The sequence below is a fragment of the Penicillium diatomitis genome (genome assembly GCF_028827545.1).
Source record: "Penicillium diatomitis strain IBT 30728 chromosome Unknown utg000004l_segment0_segment0, whole genome shotgun sequence".
Lineage (NCBI taxonomy): Eukaryota > Fungi > Ascomycota > Eurotiomycetes > Eurotiales > Aspergillaceae > Penicillium > Penicillium diatomitis.
Window position 1 is genome coordinate 945,186 of NW_026623176.1, and position 18,544 is coordinate 963,729.

Genomic DNA, 18,544 nt, shown 5'->3' on the forward strand with positions numbered 1-18,544 from the left:
CGAGAATACCTCCTCGTAGAAAGCCAAAGCATGATGCAAGCAAATAGGTATTGCAAACCTACCGACTGGAAGGTCTTGCTCTCGCCGAGGGCTTTTCCATCGCGCAACAGATGTCCCTTTGGCAAAGTGAGAACTCGGTTCTAAGATATTGAATTTAGGAATTCAGACTACTACCGTGAATGAGGAACTTACAGGGGCCGAAACTCTTAGGAGCGTGGGTGTTTGTAAAGGTTTGAAAAGAAACTACGACATAGGATCGCTTGGATTCCACGAGGTATGTAGTATGAATCGGAAACGCTCAGGAAATAATTAAACGACGACCAGGGCACTGAAATACACCCAAAATGAACAGAAGTCAGCGACATAGGTATTATGGCGAGGAATATTGCGGCTGAAGGGTGAAGATTGACATGAAATCGCCGTATGTAGTGTAGAAAGCTCGCGATGATAGTGGTTGTGATTTGGAAGTGTACGACGTAGAAGAGCGAAGGTAAATTTTTGAGAGGTGAAATCAGGTGCGGAGGGAAATGGCAAGAGAGATGACGATCGACTTGTATAAGGATTGTGGGTGGATATTGTGGCTTGCCAAAGATGCATTATCTACTTGGCAGCGGGGAGGATTGGTCGCTGGAGAGGTGAGATCAGTTTTACCGGTGAGTTTGTGCAGAGACCTCTTTCCTTGCGTCGCATGCAGCCAGGCTCATAAAGATGATACTCGGACGATGAGCTAAAATGTCTGAATCGTGGAGGTGTCGAGATCCAAGGGGTTAGTGGCGGCACAAAATGAAGGCGTGCCACGATTTGAGCGTCTGGGCCAGTTGATCAGCCTGTGCGCATCGGCTGACACTGAAGGATCGATCATGTATCGGACGTTGTTCTCATCAACGGCGTCGACCCGTACGCGACGAGGCGGAAGAGCGACGCTCGGAAGGTGTATGATATCATCATCGCTATCTTCGTGTGTGTCGCGATCCTGGTAATCTCGTGGGCAGGTAGACTTGGCTTGCAAATAATGAATGGATCCTATGCTTCCTGGAGTGATGGCCCGCTCCGGGAGGAATTGACCTACACTCGGGGTAGTGGAGGTTGAGTCGCGGTTTGAATGCTTTCTTAGAGACCAAGAGCGGGCTGGTGTCGAAGAGGAGAGTGCGTCATTAGAGGTATCGCTGACTCCTTCTATATGGCTTGGTGGCGGGACAGACGCGATGCCTTGCACTAATGAATTGTCACCTAGAAGTCCCGGCGAGGGAGCCGGGGCGTCCGTGTGTCTTCGGCGAGATGAAGCTGTTGATAGTTTGCGGAGCAGACTCTCGCGAGGTTTGTGTGAGACGCTCGTCGATGTGCTTGTTCGATTTTCAGCATATCGACTCCGCTTGCTAAAGGAACTTCCTCTCATGATCTTGGACAAAGATCTTGCTGAGAGGCTGCGACTCAGCCCTGGCTCCGGAGGACAAGGCTGGTTATCAAACATGTCCTGAGCAGGGCTTGGAGTAAAAGGGGGCCCCATGTCAGGGACAGACACTCTCTTAAACGCGTCGTGGGAGTTTATCTCGCGAACAATGGCGTCCTGCAAGGTCTCAAATGCGGGATGGTTGGTCACGGGCTGAGTCGAAAAGTACATTCGATTAAAAAGATCCATCATCTCGAGGACCTTGGAATTAGGGGATGGTTCTCGGGGAGTAAGCTGAGGCAGAGGGCTGTGCATGATCTCCGCGATGCTCGGTGTCAAATGGGTCTCAAATGACGAGGGTGTAGGGGGTTGAATTGCGCGATGTGCGATATCCGTCCGACTCTGGGCTGCGAGTCCTGTGTCAATCGATAAATCCCTGACGTTCCGTCGGGAAGAGGTCAGCCCCCGCGAAGAAGGCGACAACATCCTGGGAGTCGCGGATGGGCTTGGGGCTGCGATATTGGCCGGTCGCGGCGCAGATGAGTGTTCAACGCCTGGCCCAGGTGTCTCAGACGTTGGTATCACTGTGATTGGAAGCGTAGGGCTATCCGGCAAAGGTGCATGACTCCACCGCGGTCCTTGTTTATGCGCCGGTGGAACACCCAGCAGTTGAATCGGAGGATTAGTACTAGCTGCCTCTGCCTTCACGTCGTCCACCGAGAGACTTGGCACCGAATTCCACTGACGAAGGGCAGTGCTGACCGGGGAGCAGCCTGATTCAGTGTCCCTTGTTGGCAATGAGGCCACATTAGCTCGCAGATCACCATCCGAGGTCCAATTGACCTTGCCCATAGGCCCTTTCCTACGCGGGTCTGCGCTGTGATTGCGCACTTTTCCGGGCGTCGGAGTAGAAGATTGACTTGATAACGTCAGCGAGGAAGTTCCTTTGCTGTACTTTGCAATGTTTCTATCCGCGACGTCTTCTTGGTACAGCGCAGAAAAAAGTCGCGAGCGTGAGAGTCCACTGCGATATTGGATGCGAAGGAACCGCGTCATGTTGCGCTCCGCAACATCTTCATTATACACATTGGCGGACGACAAGGCGTCTGAGGCACTGCAGATCATCGGGGGCTCACTCGTTGCAACAGCCGCCATGAGGTCAACATGCCGAGCGTTGGAATCGGAACCGCGGTGGCTACTTGGCTTGAGCAAGGTTTGATGTGTCGGACGGTCCTGGGCACTTTGCTCCCTATCATAATTGAGATCTGCAAAATGACTTTCAATCTGGTCAAATTGATGTGTCAGGTCATCACCATGGGTAGCTCTCCAATCAGTTGACGGATAAGCTGGAGATGAACCATCTTCAAGCCCAAAATCTGCACGCTTTGAGTGGACTGCGTGTCGAACGTCATCCACGTACGGTTGTCGCTTGCTTGTGCTGTCGACTTCCGAACCGTTGGACCGGCGATGTAATTTGCGATCGGCTTGGAAGAGTTTTCTCAGTGCCACCATCTTCGGTCAGTCTAGCATGCTGATGCTGAGGCACTCGAGCGTTTCATGTACTACCGGGACTGCTAAGCGCGCAGGAGCCTCCCAAGCGATGTTCCAATTCAGCGGAGGTGTAGGTCCACAGAAAAATCAGCTATGAACGAGCTGACCAGCAACAATCAGGACGGAAGAGATGATAGATCCATGCCTATGTTCTTGCGGCCAACCTTTCAATCCTCCTTTCAATCCTTGGAAGAAAGATACCGGTGGCTTCAATTCGACTGAAGCAACCGCGGCCACGGATGTAAAAGCTTGGAGCAATGACAAAGGAGAAGCGAAAAGGAATGCCAATTTCGTAGACGGCCGAGCTCCCACTCGGCTCTGTAGATCAATGGTTCAGCGCTGGAGGGGAGCTGGGACTTGCCTGGTTGAGCGACAAGGGTGCAGATCGATCGACATGTGGAGCCTTCGCCACGTCCATTGCTTGGGGGCGTCTAGTCCCCAGTGAGAGAACCGGAGGCCATTGACCTTGATGAGTAGCCCAGTGGTCTGGTCTCCATGGCCCCTAATCGCGTCGATTATGAGCATCTTTTTCTCATCGCAAACAGATGGGAATGTGCCGACAGATTGGCGATTTGAGACAAGGCGGATGCCAGCGCAGTGATTGAAATTGCTCTGCTCCACATTTGCTCTTCGCCGAGCTGTATGGCCCATATCGACTGGATTCTATAAGTAGCTAACGCCCTTACGTTAGTTACTAGGGGACCGGCGAGCGTTGGATTTTGGGCGCTATGCCGCAGAGTGGAGATTCTAACACGAGCGACACTATTTCCGTACTTTTGGCCCAGCAGATCGTCACAGCGCCATCGTCGTTGTACTTTCTTCGGTGTCAGGTTCAAGGGTCCCTGCAGGTAGCTGAGCTTCGTGCAAACTTGACCATACTTCGTTGCATCTCTTCATCGAGTCGCCGCGCGAGAGCTCTCATGTTCATGTGCGATGAAATATCTCAGGCCACGGGCTCCACAACACTCAATATTGTAGAGCCAAAATGACATTTGCAGGGATTCAGCGCACCAGTTGGCTGGCCCCTGCGGGCCCACTCGACCGGAACGGTTTGCCCCAACTTCGATCTTCACCATCGAGTCCAAATGCTGCTGCATCAGCAAAGTCAATACGAGCAAGGCACGTTCGCTCATGAACTCTATCATGGCAGTGACCACTGATGAGTACTCATGAGTCAATGCATGAATATGGAAGGCGTATCCATATGGCGATCAGAGGCTTTTACGAACAGCCGGACGGGGGTCCCAATCTCCGTAAGCACGCCGATTGGTACAAGCTCAAGATCGACAGGTAAGACCGAGCATCCATCCAATTTGGAAAACGGCACGAGCCTATGAGCCCAACGGCGGGCTCTTGAACCCCCAAAAAGGGAGCAAGCGGCTGGAGTCGAGCGATTGAATGGCACCGAATCATGCCTTCGCCTGACCTGCGGGCTGTGGCTGGCAAATGCTGCAGTAATGTCTGTAAGGGCTGGTGGATCACGATGGACCTTTGAATAGTAAGGGCTGAGGTTGGCTCAGTGAAGCTATTGTAGCATGAAGTCGGCCTCTTCGGTACAGCTTGGATCCCAAGTATAAGTTGATGATCAATGGCGGCTTAGCGCAAACTTCCTGTCCAGTCGTGTTCCCGAGTGGCCACGACCATCGATCTTGGTGGAGATTGCGAATTTCATTGTCAAGGAACTCAGGGAGTGGTGCTCTCGTTCCAAAGAGGCCAGCCATCCATCTCTTCCCGAGCTTGACGTCCTCAGGCAGCTCTAACTTCCGCGTCCTCCAGGAAAGCCCCCTAATTTCCTGCGCGTGGATGGTCTGTCGCAGCAATTATTGTACTTCCCACACAGTCCATCATCGGACCTCGTTCAGCAAAAAAAAAACACAGAGGAATTGTAAGGCAGTCAAGATCCGAAGCACGGAAGCTTACTTTGCCATTTTCCGGCAATTGCAAGATCCGGCACTTGAATCTTGTGGCATAGGCGTCACGTGCATACATCACATCCCAGGCCTGACTTGCACGCCCGATTAGGAGCAGTTGAAGTTGGCACCAACGGGTCCAACGGTGAGGCTAGAGGGGTCCAGACTGCAGTCCCCTCTAGCTCACATACTATTGCAAGAGAGGGGGAACCCGGCCGCATCGCTCCAGGTTGGCTGCGCATTCGATCCGAACATCGACCAAAATATCGAGAATTGTAGTTGATGAGGACACTGTAGTTTGAAAGAACACTGCTGATTGAATATGGTTGTTCTCAATCCAGGGCCCAACTTTGCCTGCTTATGCCCGACCTTGAGACACGCGTCGCTTTGAAATCAATAGTAGAGGGGGATTGGTTCAAATTGCCTATAGAGCGATCAACGGAACAGTGGAAGGTCATCACGGCAGTCGCTGCATACTAGGCTTGCACGAACAGATGGAGAACCACAACGTCATTCTCCGTTGCGCGAGAGTTTTTTTGTCGGCAGCTGCATATCAGTCAACAAAGTATTAGAAATGCCAGGACTAACAGACAGGTAAAGGATGCTAGATTGTCCAGACTACCTTGAAATTATCGCCCTTCCGACCCAATGAAGCAGGTCTTCAAGAACGCAGTGTATCAGCTGGCTTCTGTGCATCAAGTCTATCACCCGTATCTGGAGAGTCCATATATGCCTGAGCAACCATTGTTTGTCGAAATCGGATCTCGTTGTATGCGGAGCTTGACGGGTGTGGGTGAGGACATCGTTATGCTGTTCCACTTTCCTGGCTCTCCCTCTATCTGGATGACATGAGCACATACGTAGGAAGTCCCGGGGATAGTGAGGGAGTTAAAGGGGGTGAAAATGTCATCACTCTTCATTCGGATCTTCCTCAATTGGGCTCAGCCGGTTGCTCAGTCGATTCACATGCTCAAGTTCCTCTACAGCACTCTGTATAGCGGCATGCACCGTGCGACCATAGTCCGACAGCTCCTGGAAGCCTTGCTGGATGAAGTCGCTAGAGTATCCGGTCTCTATCTCAGTGGCGATGAAATCGGGCTATTGGAATCGTATCAGCCCAATCCAGTACAGATAGTTCGTTACTTACCGTACCTGGGTGCGATTATTCGTTCGGGTGCTAAGGCAGAACCACAGCAAGTAGATCCAGAGACCAGGCCGTTCATCAAAGGGGTATTGGAAAATGACTCGGTTCACGATCCTTCTCCTCTGCTCGGGCGAGATCATGATACCATACTATGCACTTGTTGTGGGGTGAGTATATCTGACACGGGTCTTCCATCACCCATGAAGTATGAACCAAGGGCAGTCACGTACTGTATAGGAGGGTTTGGCCTTTGATGAAGCGAGGGTTGTGTCGCAGTGTATGATGAGGGGTCGTGTCGGAGCAGTAGCTGTGCAAAGCAGATGGCAGGAAATGGTGTGGTCGACTACACGCTTCGTGAAATGGCAGTCGACGTGCAAAGAACTGGGCGGGCCAGCGTAAAAAGATGTTGAGCAGACCATGCCACCGTGCGTGAACAAACACCGCGCTTGTCAACCGGCGGATTCCTGGATATAGCTTAGGTCCAGTCGGGAAAGCAACGACTAGAGTCAAGTTGCACGGTTACAGATAAAGCTATTCATGTAAAGCGTGTCTTGCAGATTCATTCATTAATTTATCGTTACATGCATCTGTCTCTCTTAAGATTGGCCGACAATTCTTAGAAGCGATTCCCGTACAGCTTCTGCAAGAACCGTGTGTGCTCCTCTGGCGGCATCCACAGCACCATCTATCAAGGCATCATGTCCAGACCTATCATCGCCTTCCTCAAGAGAGGCTTTAGAACTATCTCCCTTGAGCCAGAGTTCTGTGATCTCATCTCGGGCAGGCATATACCCCACAACACAAGCAGACAGGATGGACCGGTGCTCAGCAGGGTCTGTGTCAAGCATGAGCTTCGTCGTGCCCGCAGCACTATTACCACTTTCGTCCGCCACAAGAGCAGCAACACCGCCGGCAATGAGGTCCAGGCAGTCAATATGAGCGTCTGCGATGGCAGCCGAGGCGGCTGTGATGCAACCTGCGAGAACATTCATCATTCCCCAAGAGGCATCATGCGAGTCGGGCGCGCTTCCCCACCATCGATCATCTTCGGCTTCCAGGATAGTGACTGTGATATCGAGCCCGCTCTTGGGCCATCGCTCGGCAATAATGGCTCCACGAAGAGCAGTCTCCAAGTGGACTCCTAGATCACGTTCACCCGAATCCCGAATGTGTCCCTTACGCTGACGGGCAGCAAAGGGGGCGTATTTGACGTGTGTGGTGAGAACAATATTTGGTGAAAAGGCAGCCGATCGCGGCAGTGGCTTCGGTCCATGAACTGTACACGCGAGCTTCAATGCCGATGAGGGAGGAATTAGAGATTTGGGGTTTGCGCGAGCGGCAGCAAGAGAGGCGGATGGTTCAAATTCAAGATATGAGGAGCCAGAGGCTGTAGGAATGAGGCCGGTCTTCAGGACTGTGAAGGTCATCGTCAGTGGGCATTCTCGACTTGAATAAGTCTAGACATACAGATTTTCCTGAGCTCGGACGGCTGCCTCTGGCGCTGAGCTCGGTCTGTTGCACTTGCACCCAATTGTAAGTCAGCTGTGAATACAGCAGGTCTGGTGCCACTAGGAGGGCCATTGACTCTTCTCCTATCCGCCATCATCGTGATTTCGTAGTCTGTTAGTCGCTATAAAGTACGGGAATATCGGAGATGCTAGGTGCTCTCCAAACGGAAATCTTGCATGTTTGCAGTGTTTGGCTTGGACCCCACCCACGTCCGCTTGCTTTTTAGCTTTTTTTCTTCGGCTGGCGTTTTCCCTTTCTTTCTCTTCCCTAACCACCCTTGTGTCTATTTTTTACTGCAAGAGATCAAGATCGCAGTTTCTTAATGATGAAGCTGCTTTTAAAATTTGCAATTTCCACTGGAAATCCCGTTTCCTTCTAAACTGACTAGGTAAGTCATTGATCCTCATCAAACTCCTCCCCTGTCTTCATGATTGAAATCTTTCCAACTTCTGTTCCGGTGACAAACGAATGGGCCATGAACAAACATGCATCACCATCTGATCGACTTTACTCGCAATTGATTCCTGTCTTCGAATTTCTACCTGAATGCCGAGCTAACTCATTGCAAAGACAGGACGTAGATTTGACATGATAAACTAACTCAGCCCTGTGCTGCAGACACTATAAAAAGGTATGCCTGACTCTCTTGATTCTTCCTTTCCACAACTTCCTTATTCCCCCAAAGCCAGTCATTATGATGAGACACATTTTTCAGTTCTGCTTCTGCAAAATTTTTGAAGATAACAAAATACCTTACCAAAATTTTCTGAGACTGCTTTACCCCCCTAAGTGATTGACCTGTCTGTCGTTGCATGTTTTAGCGTGAACCCTTCAGCTAACTGTAACAGTTCTCAAAGCCAATCCAATGTCGTCAAGAGAAAACCTCAATTTTCATTCAAATGTATGCTGCTATCCGCCAATGGCTTGGTCTTCCATATTCTACAAACATCCTTCCCTGCCCATCCGCCCTATTATGATGACACCCAGTCTATCCATTCAATGATCTCGCAAGAGAACCGCCTTTCGAGTACGTATTCTGAATGATTCAACACTGCCTTCGGGCCCATTTGTCGATCTACGTTCCTCCGCCTCCCAAATACTGGACCTTTTGTGACCCTATGGGATACAACTGGGAGGAAGGTTGTGGAGCACCGGCAGGCGTAGGCTCAGTCGGCATCTCGGTTGTTGCTTTTCATGAAGGCTTTACTATGCTTGACTTGTGTCGGTCCATCCGGATCGGGCTGCTCGTCCGTCTTGGGTGACAGTCTGACTCGGGTGACCGGCAGAGGATGGGATGAATTAAACTGGCTCGACTGAATACATTACTTTCTTTGCCGTCTGCCAAGTTGTGCAGTGGACTTACCCTCTTGTCAAATGCTGTCTTTGCATCGAAGCTGGCGCTAATTTACTTGAAGTCTAGGTCTGTATGAACTCTATCTAGAATTTAAACATGCCCCCAATATGAACGAACCACTTTCAGCGCTAGAGTCGTCTTGAAAATTTTGTAGACCTTTTACCAGCAAATCCATGTAGCGATATATTTTACAGCCTGAAGAATGATTATACCACCGAACGGTCTTCCACCTGAAGCGAAACCCTTGAGTACCCTGACCTATATTTATGATGAACCCCCATGACCGGGCCATTAATGTTATGACCCAACACCTGTAGGCCGATAGCCTTATTCGACGTTGACACTAATGTCGCCTACATCACCCCCAATATACATTCACCGATACCTTCATAAGGTTGCGAATCATACCCCAAAGATCGGTCATTGCATTCATAATTATCACCCAGATTCTAGCGAATACATCCACTGGTCATCAGTCAGTAATCTCAGGCATGGTCCCGCTTGCATGTCTTGAAATGTCACCATGCCGTTCGACCGTTCACTACGTTCAGTATGGCCATGACGGCTTGAAGTTCTCAAAAGGCATTTCCATCCCGTCATATCAGTCTACTATGACTTGCTCTCAATCGGTGTTGTTGTGCCATTGGACCGAGACATGCTGTAGGGGGCCTGAGGTAGGACACTTGGTTAGAGTAAAGGCTGAATCGCGTGGACAGGCAGACAATACTCACAAGAACCTTCTTCGCATTGTATATCCTCCAAGCAAGGTTTCTCACATTCCCATCGGCTTTGACTACCTCGGGCGCGAGCTCGACACCAAACCTAGATTGAGGACGTTAGTCAAGGGACGACAGAGCAGCCGGTCTGTTCACACAACACGGAAAAAACTCACATTTGGTGCACAGCGAAAACCACCCTGTTGGCAAATTTGCCGTCTCGCTCAACTAGGCTACCAAATTGCTCTTCAACGTTTTCCGGGGCAATCTCAGGATCACGGTCGAAGCAATTGCGGACAACTGGAAGCAGAGCATTCTCGACGGCCGTCTGCACGACGTCATTTTCCACCAATGCATCATCTTCATCAAAGCGACGAATTCGAATCTCAAATGGTCGGGAAAGGGCCATGACGTTATGCATGCCATTGTGGTGGTATCGAAGCTCAAAGGTGCCCTGCGTCCAGAAGAGTTTGTCTCCAGAGAACACGATTTCACCTGTGGCGATGTCGTGACCCTTGCGACCATTCTGTTCCTCGGATTGCCGGACCACATCGCTGACAATGATCCCTCGTTCGCACGTGGTGTTGTCGTAGACACCCTCATTGGTGGCGATCCATCGGCCCTGAGACGATACACGTGTGACCTCACGCGAAGTGTTGTCAGTTACCTTGTACAGACCAACCCAGTCCTTCTTGCTGTGATTCAGAGGGGCGGTCCATTTGACCTTGATCGGTGCGCCATATTCGAAAGTCAAATTCTTGAGGTCTCCGCGACGGTCTAGTGGCATGCGCGCATTTTCACCCTCGCGACCCTTGCCTAGCTCACTCTCGTCCAAGGCTTTGGCATCCGTACCTTCAACTAACAGGGTGTAGTCGGCTACATTCAGGCCAGCAAGATCAGCGTCGATGCGGGAAATAGTAATGCGAGCAGGATATTTCTGGAACAAAGCAGTGGTGTCCTTGACGAAGGTGTTGACACCGGCTGCAAGCTTAGGTCGAGCGTTCTCGAGGAGTTCCTCAACAAATTCAAACGAGTCGTCGAAGATCTTGTCAACACTTCCATGCAGCTGTTTCAATGAGGGTGGCAGAGACTTTTTGAGATTCTTGACCACTCCACCGTCCTGGCGGAGACTTCGTCCGTAGAGCTTCTGCATGTGAGGTCGCTCGACAAACTGAATGAATGCCAAGCTCAGAATGTGGCTGAGAACTGCCAGGAACGTAATCGCCGCGCTGCTGGTGATCAGTACGGCACCCCAGACGCCGGCCAGACCCAGCACTCGCTCGGGGTTGTTCAAAAAGCGATAGATCCCGTCATAGGTGAGCTTGGACGAGGCATCGAAAAAGAAGTCTCCGTAAAACCAGCCAAACTCGCCCAGAGAGTCGTAGATGCTGACCGACGTCCAGATTTGCAAACTGATCAGCCCGGCACCGAGAACATGGCGGAAGAGAACCAAGCCATAACCCCAATCGGACGGAAAAGTGTACATTTTCCAGGCGGCAGCGATGAAGCTCGCGTAGCACATGATCATACTGAGATGGTAAGTGCCCTTCCATTGGTTCCATGCCTCGACGGGGGTCTCGCCAAATTTCAGGAAATGTCGAGTCCAAGCTTTATCACGAGACTGCTTGTTGAGCAAGAGCCCAAGGCCTACAGAGTACCACAGTCGCCATACAATAGCATTCGCCACGAAGAGGAGCTGGTACCGCCAGGTCGACGGTGTCAGAGCGGTGATGGCAAAAACTAGCAGCTGAACCAGCAGAATTGAGGAATCCGTAGTTCTATACAGGTCCATGTTGTGAAGACCGAGCATGTTATGAACCGAGGGCGGCGGCTTGGCCGAGTACAAAGAGGTCGCATTGGGAGTGAGATCCTCGGACGGAGTAGGCGCTCTCGGTGTGTCCGGGTCTGAAGATAGGCTTGATGGCGTGTCCACGCACACAGATCGCTTTCGGGGTGGGGGCGGGTTGTAGGTCCGGTCGATGTGCGGGTTCTCGACGAGGACAAGAAAGGCGAATTGAGCTGCATGGGCAAGAATAGAGATGAATAAGACCTTGTAGCTGGCTGCCATCAAAGAGATTCCGTAATACCCGGCATAACCAACCGAGTACATTGGGTGAGGAGCCATCTCAAAGACACCGTCAAAGGTCAGTTCTTGGTCGATGAGATAAAAAAAGTCTCCCCAGTACCAAGCGTAGTCCTTGACTACCCGGTGTGCGTCCAGCTTCACCCAAAGATTAAACAGGACAAGAGCAATGCCGGCGGTCCAACGAAGGACAGTCATGACGATGCTCTCGTCCACGGGACGGTGACCACATGCGATCGCAAATAGACAGTATGACACGAAGTCACACATTAGGATCAAGTCCACGAGACGTCTAAAGACGAGCCAGGTATTGTATTCAAGAGGAGCACTGTCGAACGAGTAGTCTTTGGGAATCTTGGCCTCCAGTTCCTTCTTGACCCATTTGTACAATGCTGGATGCGGATTCTTTCCAGTGGCCGGGTTCACAAATAGTTTGGTCTTCTCTGCCCAGCGAATCAAAGTCTTGTGGTGGGATTGGTTGTGCAGAAGCCATCCGATGCCTGCATTGTACGCGGCCCGCCAGAACAAGTAAATGAATGCGAAGACAGGTACTTTGGCGCTGGCGGGCAGGTACCAGAGGAGGAGGATGTGGATGGCTAGAAGAGCGATCACCACCAAGTCGCCCACATTCTTAGGCTCTGACGGCGATAGAAGCTGAGAGACCATATCATGCGTTTGAGGCACTGTGAAGACTATACATGCAAGGGCAGTCCCAGTCAGCGGATGCTAGCTCCACAGCGGCAGGGCTCCTGCAGGCGAACTGAGCGATGCTCGAAGCCATGTCCATTGAACCCCGCGATTGCAATGAGCATAGGACATGCAGTATCGCCAATGGAGACTGGTTCCGGGCCCGAGATCGTCTTCTTTGTCAGGAAAAGAACAGTCACAACTTACCCGTTCCGTCTGGAGTTCGACCGAAGGTCTTCTTGTCCTTTCCTAGCTCGTCCTTTGCGGCCTCCATCTCGCCGGTCGCAATTAAAGGCTCGCTACCCGTAGTTGAATCAGAGCGAGCGACAATTCTTTCGCGCAAGCCATTGGGTTGCTGGGCACTGGTTGAACGGCCCTGGTCCATTGTGTGGTTGAAGTACGGAAGAAACAATTGTTGGGGGAGAGTCTGATCAGTGACGACAGAAACGCATGTGACAGCCGGTGTCGCAAGGGTTGTCCTGTTTGCATCCACGTTTCCACGGCCGGCTTCAACTAAACCTACTCTGGTAGTGATATCAACACCGCGCCTTTGCTTGCACAGATGGACAAATCCGATCGGATCTTTGGCACAAGATTTCTTCGCAGTAGGGAAACGAAAAGTTTCTTCCTCAACAAAAACCGAAAGAGAAAAGGACGCCAGCGGTGTGATTTATGCGAGCGAATCTGGCCAGAAGGCTCGGGGTGTGGAACTTGACGCCAGCCGTTTCTTGTTCCTCTCATAGGAGCAACCCGTGGATATTGAGTGCGGGCCCCGAATGAAGCAGAAAGCCAAAGAAATGGGACCCAATTGCACCTTCGAGATGATTCCCAGCGACGAGCTGCGCAAAGTCCCCTGGTGCCTCTCTGCGCTCGACTGTCTGCATTGTTCACTACGAGTGTTGTGTCGTCAGAGTCAATGGAGTCACAATCGATCAACCAATTCTGCCTTGCTCTCTTCACTCGTGCATTGACGAGGGGTTACAGAGCACCCTATCCGAGGCCCGCCTGATGCTGGTGGAGTCGTCTGTAGAGCAGCTGCCAGCGGCAAGTGCGGAGAGCGGCCCATACGTACATTCACTCGAAGGGCTCAACACGGACGATGGCTAGTGTCAAAGAGGGCGAAAACATTGTTTACCTTGCGATGCGCCTTAAGGTCGCAGGCTTACCAGAGGCAATGTGGCTACTCATAGCCTAGTAACAATGCCATTTATGCAATGCAATCTCTTGTTTCTCAAGCAGGATGCTTGCAACTGTGGACGCCAACGAGAGCCATAAACAGTGAACAATTCCCAACTTCCCACTGTTATATGCCCCGACTCCTGAGCTCGGTCTCTGCCCTATGTCGATATTGAAATAGGACAAACAGCACTAACTTTGTCTTGCGCAACTTCGGTACTAGCCCGGTAAAATGATCTGAAAGCTGATTGATACCTCGAGTGCGTCTACGAATCGACGTGGTTGCGAGTCACGACCTCGTAATTGAGGCGACCTTGAGACGTCTCAGTAGTCAGTACTACTGACAGTACTCTTTCTTCAATCACTCGACGAATGTAGCACCCCGCTTCCCAAGTAGGGATAGATCTTCGAAAGTTCAAACACAAGAGCGCTCGTACTCGCATGCACTGTGCAGATGCATGAGTATTTCCCTAGTCGGCTGTTCCCCGGGGCCGCAGGTCTCTCATAGATAATGAGGTCGCTTGCATTTCGTGTCCAACTCCCTTGAGCATGCAGATGCACCGCCTCGAAATCTTCTCTCGGTTGCATCCAATCCAGACCTAGGCACGCGGGCTTCTACGGGTAGAGTCCACTGCTGCATCTCAAGCTATATTTGATACGTACCACTGTATATGCGGGAAAAGCTCGATGACTTTTGGCTGTGGATTCCAGACACCATCATCTTCGAAGCAGTGATCGATTCTCATCCCACAACTATTTTTTGCATGACGCGGTACATAGGTCAAAGCAAGTTCCCGACCGTAGCGCGAGGCCAGAGATCGTACCTGCGGCATGGCCACGGGATAGACTACGCTCGTTGTGTGCTAGGCTGGACTAGCCCTACCTACCCAGTTGCAGCGCCAGTCATCTCGGGCTTGATTCAGGTAGAAGGAAGGGTAATGGAACAAGGTCCAGTTGGGCGAGACGCTGGCAGCACGATTCTAGCATCTGATGAAAAAGAGGCACCTCTCCTCTAGATAAGCTTAAAACAGCCGAGGCACTATTTTGATAGAGTTAAATGTGCATGCAGGCGTAGGTAGGCAGTAAACACCGAGCTGTTGTCCGTAGTTGTCTTCATCACCATCTACCTAGCTAATCGCTGAACGGTTATCTACCACACTCACGTGACTTGACCGCGATCCCCGAATCCATTTCGCGCAGCCAATCCCGGTTCGGCGCCCTGGGATTAAGTCATCTCCGCTTATCAAGCACTTCCGCCGTTAAGCCCGACTGAATTGGTAGGAAAGCCCCCGCCACCGTCCATCACTTGGCCGATAATTCAGATCAAGAGACATTCGCTTCAAAGGCTTTCCTGAATGTTACGGGTCTCCTGACTTGAGAGTTTACCCTTTGCATTTTGGTAAAAGACATTTTTGCATTTGACGGGGATGGCGCCTTATGTCGAGAAGTCTGCCGTAGAGGCATCACTCTCCGCGCATACTAAAAGAGCGCCGACCAATCTGGTGGCTCCCGAACCAGGTATGTTGTCTTTTTTTCCCCCTGGCAAGGTGGAAGCTCATTTGTACTCGCAAATATCTTACACTGTCATAGAACATTGCCCCGGTCCCGAATCAGAGCAAGCCGGCCAGGGTGACGCCTGCGCTGGCTGTCCGAATCAACAGATCTGCGCCAGCGCCCCGAAAGGCCCCGACCCGGATATTTCTGTAATCACCGAACGTCTTTCGCAAATACGACACAAGATCCTGGTTCTGTCTGGAAAAGGAGGCGTGGGAAAATCAACCTTTACAACGCTCTTGGCCCATGCCTTTGCGGCGAATCCCGAATCGACCGTCGGTGTCATGGACACCGACATCTGTGGCCCGTCCATTCCCAGGATGATGGGTGTGGAAAGCGAAACCATACACGTGAGCAACGCTGGTTGGAGCCCCGTGTGGGTGACGGATAACCTGGGTGCCATGAGCGTGCAGTTCATGTTACCCAATCGGGATGATGCAGTCATCTGGCGGGGCCCCAAGAAGAACGGCTTGATCAAGCAGTTTTTGAAGGATGTCGACTGGGGTGAGCTTGATTACTTGCTCATTGATACGCCGCCCGGGACTTCAGACGAGCACCTCTCTGTGAATGCATTGCTGAAGGAGTCTGGTGTGGACGGCGCAGTCATGGTGACCACTCCGCAAGAAGTGTCTCTTCTGGATGTTCGCAAGGAGATTGATTTCTGCCACAAGGCCGGAATTAAGATCCTTGGTCTCGTGGAGAATATGTCTGGATTCGTCTGTCCTAATTGCACTCATGAATCGCAGATTTTCCGCAAGACAACGGGTGGAGGTCGCCGGCTGGCCAAGAAGATGGGGATCCCTTACCTCGGCGCAGTCCCTCTGGACCCTCGGGTGGGAATGGCCTGTGACTACGGCGAGAGCTTCGTGGACAACTTTCCCGACAGTCCAGCCTCCAAGGCCATTCGACGTGTTGTACGCGCTGTTGGCCAGGCCGTGGGGGAAAATCCAGACGATGTGCTCGCGGAGAGTTCGGACGCCTGATCGAGATTCAAGAGCTCTCATGCATTCTCATCTTCCTGCTTACCTCGTGTCCCTTTCATAGCGATCTGCATGGGTTTCTCGTCGAATCGATGAGACTGGCGTTCTGGGTATTTGCATTATTTGATCCTGAAGTCATCCGTCCAGTGTTGGAGATCACACTTACATTATCTCACTCACGAATTTACTGCCTTGATGTTGAATTTTCGTATCTCATCCTTCTCTTGTGGCGAATCCGGGAGGGGATAACAACGTGGACTCGGGGACTATCGCGGAATGTGTTTCCCTCTCCACGTGGTCGAGCAAGGGATGAATCATTGAAGCGCATGGCCACATTGTGTTCACAGGGTGGCGTAGGCGAAAGCTGCGCGATTCGGCGAGTCATATCATGCGTTTGGACAGTCATTTGGTACCTTGTCTCTCTCATAGGTGATGACATATCGCACAAATACCGCGACTGTAAGTGTCACCGAGCACAGAGGAACGCAGCCACAGAGGCGCAAGCTCTACAAGATTAGGGTCGATATATGTACCCGTATCCAGACCTGTGGCCTTCTCCCACCCAAATCATGTCCACAACAACGTTGTGAGAAAAACAAAAATTGGATCATAGTAGCCCTCGATAGTCAGGCTTGAGTAGATCCTCCACTGAGCGGAAGTGGCTGACTTCAGTCTGCCCGACGGCCAATGAAGCTAACGTTAGGAAGCATAAGCTTGGCAGTAGGTCCCAGAAGGCATCGGGGAAGACCACATCTACGGGTCCCGTAAGGCGCCACGATTGATAAGAATGCTCGACAACGTCGTCTCAGACTGTGGCTTGACGCTCAGCTGGACAAGGGCACTGTCGGAAAACACCCGTCTAGAGTTGACCGCCAACGTAATTTCAAAGGCCCGCGTGCTAAGGGTTTTTACGGGCTTTGACACTACTGCACCTGCTCTGCGGATACTCGCAGTGTACTGGTCACGAGTGGCCCAGCTGACGAGAAATCGTGGCGCGAGTTCGTGCAACGCAGAATTCAAGGAATGCAGAGACCATGGAAGAGCATTCGGGCCTTAACAAAGTTACCTCCAGGTCAATGTCATTTCGGGCCGTTGTCGAGATCCGCCACAGGAGCAATAGGCCTCACTCCCAGTCCAGCAAACCCGATCTACAAGCCTCGCATCATCCCGAGCGTATCTCGTCTTGAGGGTTGACGCTCGAGCGATATGACATCCTCATTCCTTTGCGGCACGGAGCGACTGGGTGCAATCTCGCGAACCCCACTTATATACGCAATCGAGAACATTTAGGATTGTTCCAATCTCGGATGTTTTGCAGAGAGCGTGTGCCATTTGGGAAAACTCGCACAAACCACCCGATAGCATCGTCTACCACTGTTGCTTGGTTGATCAACATTCGCAGAACAGGTCTCTCTCTTCCCCCCTCTATCTCTCTGTGGTGGTTGCCTTTCCATGAACAAACGAACAGGGACATGCTCGTTCAACGACCGGCCCGTACCAGGGAAAGCGATCTCCTCGCGCTCATCAAGTTGGCAGCAGCTCTCATGGCGCCACCGGCAGTGACAAGCCACTGGATCGCCGCAGATCTGTTTCCCCCGACACCCTCGTTTTGATGGAAATTGCGATCTCCGACCCTGGTTCTAGAGGTCAGCCGACCTCAGCAAACGTCGCGCCACGACTCCACTGCACGCCACTTTAATATCGGAGGGGAGTTTCCACTGGGCAGCTCTCCGCCGAGTTGCTCAAAGGTGCCAACGAACATGGGCAGCCTAAGCACGAATGATGCTGGTGTTGGTGCGGCGGCGGTAGTAGCAGAATTATGAGCAGGCAAACAGCTACGCCATCTCTCCATTTGCTGATGCCAAGATTATGTCGTCGTGAGATACGTGACTTTACCTTGACGAGAAAGGCAACCGTGCATGATTATCAGTGAGAGTGGACCAATGGAGGAGAGCCATGGTGAACATCATGGGTGTGAAACAGTCTCATCGAGGCCACCTCAGGTGCAGATCAATGGCTGTGCTCATTTGGCTATTCGATAGAATTGATACAGTCTTTTGGCAATCAACGCTACTGTACCAGGCATGGAGTATTACTACGAGTACGGAGTCTAGTCGTCTACACACTCTGCACTCCACACTCCGCAGTCGGCAGTACTCGTAGTCTCGTAGTACAGGAGTGCGTGAACAGCGTGGTCCTAGTCCTGACTTCTGAGGGTGACTACTGACAAGTAGGGTAATTGGGTACATGGATTTCGGTGTTGGAACCGGTTTCTCACCAGTTGATTTTAAAGATGTGGCTAGATGTGGCTAGAAGTGCCCAGTCGTGTCCGTGGGCGTGGATGTGGCTTGCTCAACAGTCCAATCCGTTGAACTAGTCCGAGTGTAGGTATTTAGTGTTTACTGGACTGAGAACCTAAGCGGATAGCACCTTTAGTGCTAGTCAGAATGGTCAATGGACTACCTGAACCACGACTCGCCTGGAAGGAAT

At 51.5% G+C, this 18,544-nt stretch overlaps 5 protein-coding genes across 5 annotated transcripts; 1 reads left to right on the forward strand and 4 right to left on the reverse strand.

Moving 5' to 3' along the window:
* Positions 1 to 727: 727 nt before the first annotated feature.
* On the reverse strand, positions 728 to 2,902 carry N7539_003625 (uncharacterized protein; the record flags this gene model as incomplete). Its single annotated transcript, XM_056933227.1, has 1 exon — positions 728 to 2,902. The coding sequence occupies one exon, from the start codon at positions 2,900 to 2,902 to the stop codon at positions 728 to 730; it is 2,175 nt and encodes a 724-aa protein (XP_056790768.1).
* A 2,858-nt stretch (positions 2,903 to 5,760) lies between these two features.
* On the reverse strand, positions 5,761 to 6,135 carry N7539_003626 (uncharacterized protein; the record flags this gene model as incomplete). The annotated part of the gene is made up of 2 exons (XM_056933228.1): positions 5,761 to 5,949; positions 6,004 to 6,135. 2 exons carry the CDS (start codon positions 6,133 to 6,135, stop codon positions 5,761 to 5,763), a joined length of 321 nt encoding a protein of 106 aa, XP_056790769.1.
* A 456-nt stretch (positions 6,136 to 6,591) lies between these two features.
* On the reverse strand, positions 6,592 to 7,601 carry N7539_003627 (3' exoribonuclease family protein; the record flags this gene model as incomplete). Its single annotated transcript, XM_056933229.1, has 2 exons — positions 6,592 to 7,409; positions 7,463 to 7,601. 2 exons carry the CDS (start codon positions 7,599 to 7,601, stop codon positions 6,592 to 6,594), a joined length of 957 nt encoding a protein of 318 aa, XP_056790770.1.
* A 1,866-nt stretch (positions 7,602 to 9,467) lies between these two features.
* Positions 9,468 to 12,729, reverse strand: N7539_003628 (phosphatidylethanolamine N-methyltransferase; the record flags this gene model as incomplete). The annotated part of the gene is made up of 4 exons (XM_056933230.1): positions 9,468 to 9,527; positions 9,590 to 9,680; positions 9,751 to 12,349; positions 12,552 to 12,729. The coding sequence occupies 4 exons, from the start codon at positions 12,727 to 12,729 to the stop codon at positions 9,468 to 9,470; spliced, it is 2,928 nt and encodes a 975-aa protein (XP_056790771.1).
* A 2,218-nt stretch (positions 12,730 to 14,947) lies between these two features.
* nbp35 (Fe-S cluster-binding ATPase) lies at positions 14,948 to 16,057 on the forward strand (the record flags this gene model as incomplete). Its single annotated transcript, XM_056933231.1, has 2 exons — positions 14,948 to 15,038; positions 15,111 to 16,057. The coding sequence occupies 2 exons, from the start codon at positions 14,948 to 14,950 to the stop codon at positions 16,055 to 16,057; spliced, it is 1,038 nt and encodes a 345-aa protein (XP_056790772.1).
* Positions 16,058 to 18,544: the final 2,487 nt, after the last annotated feature.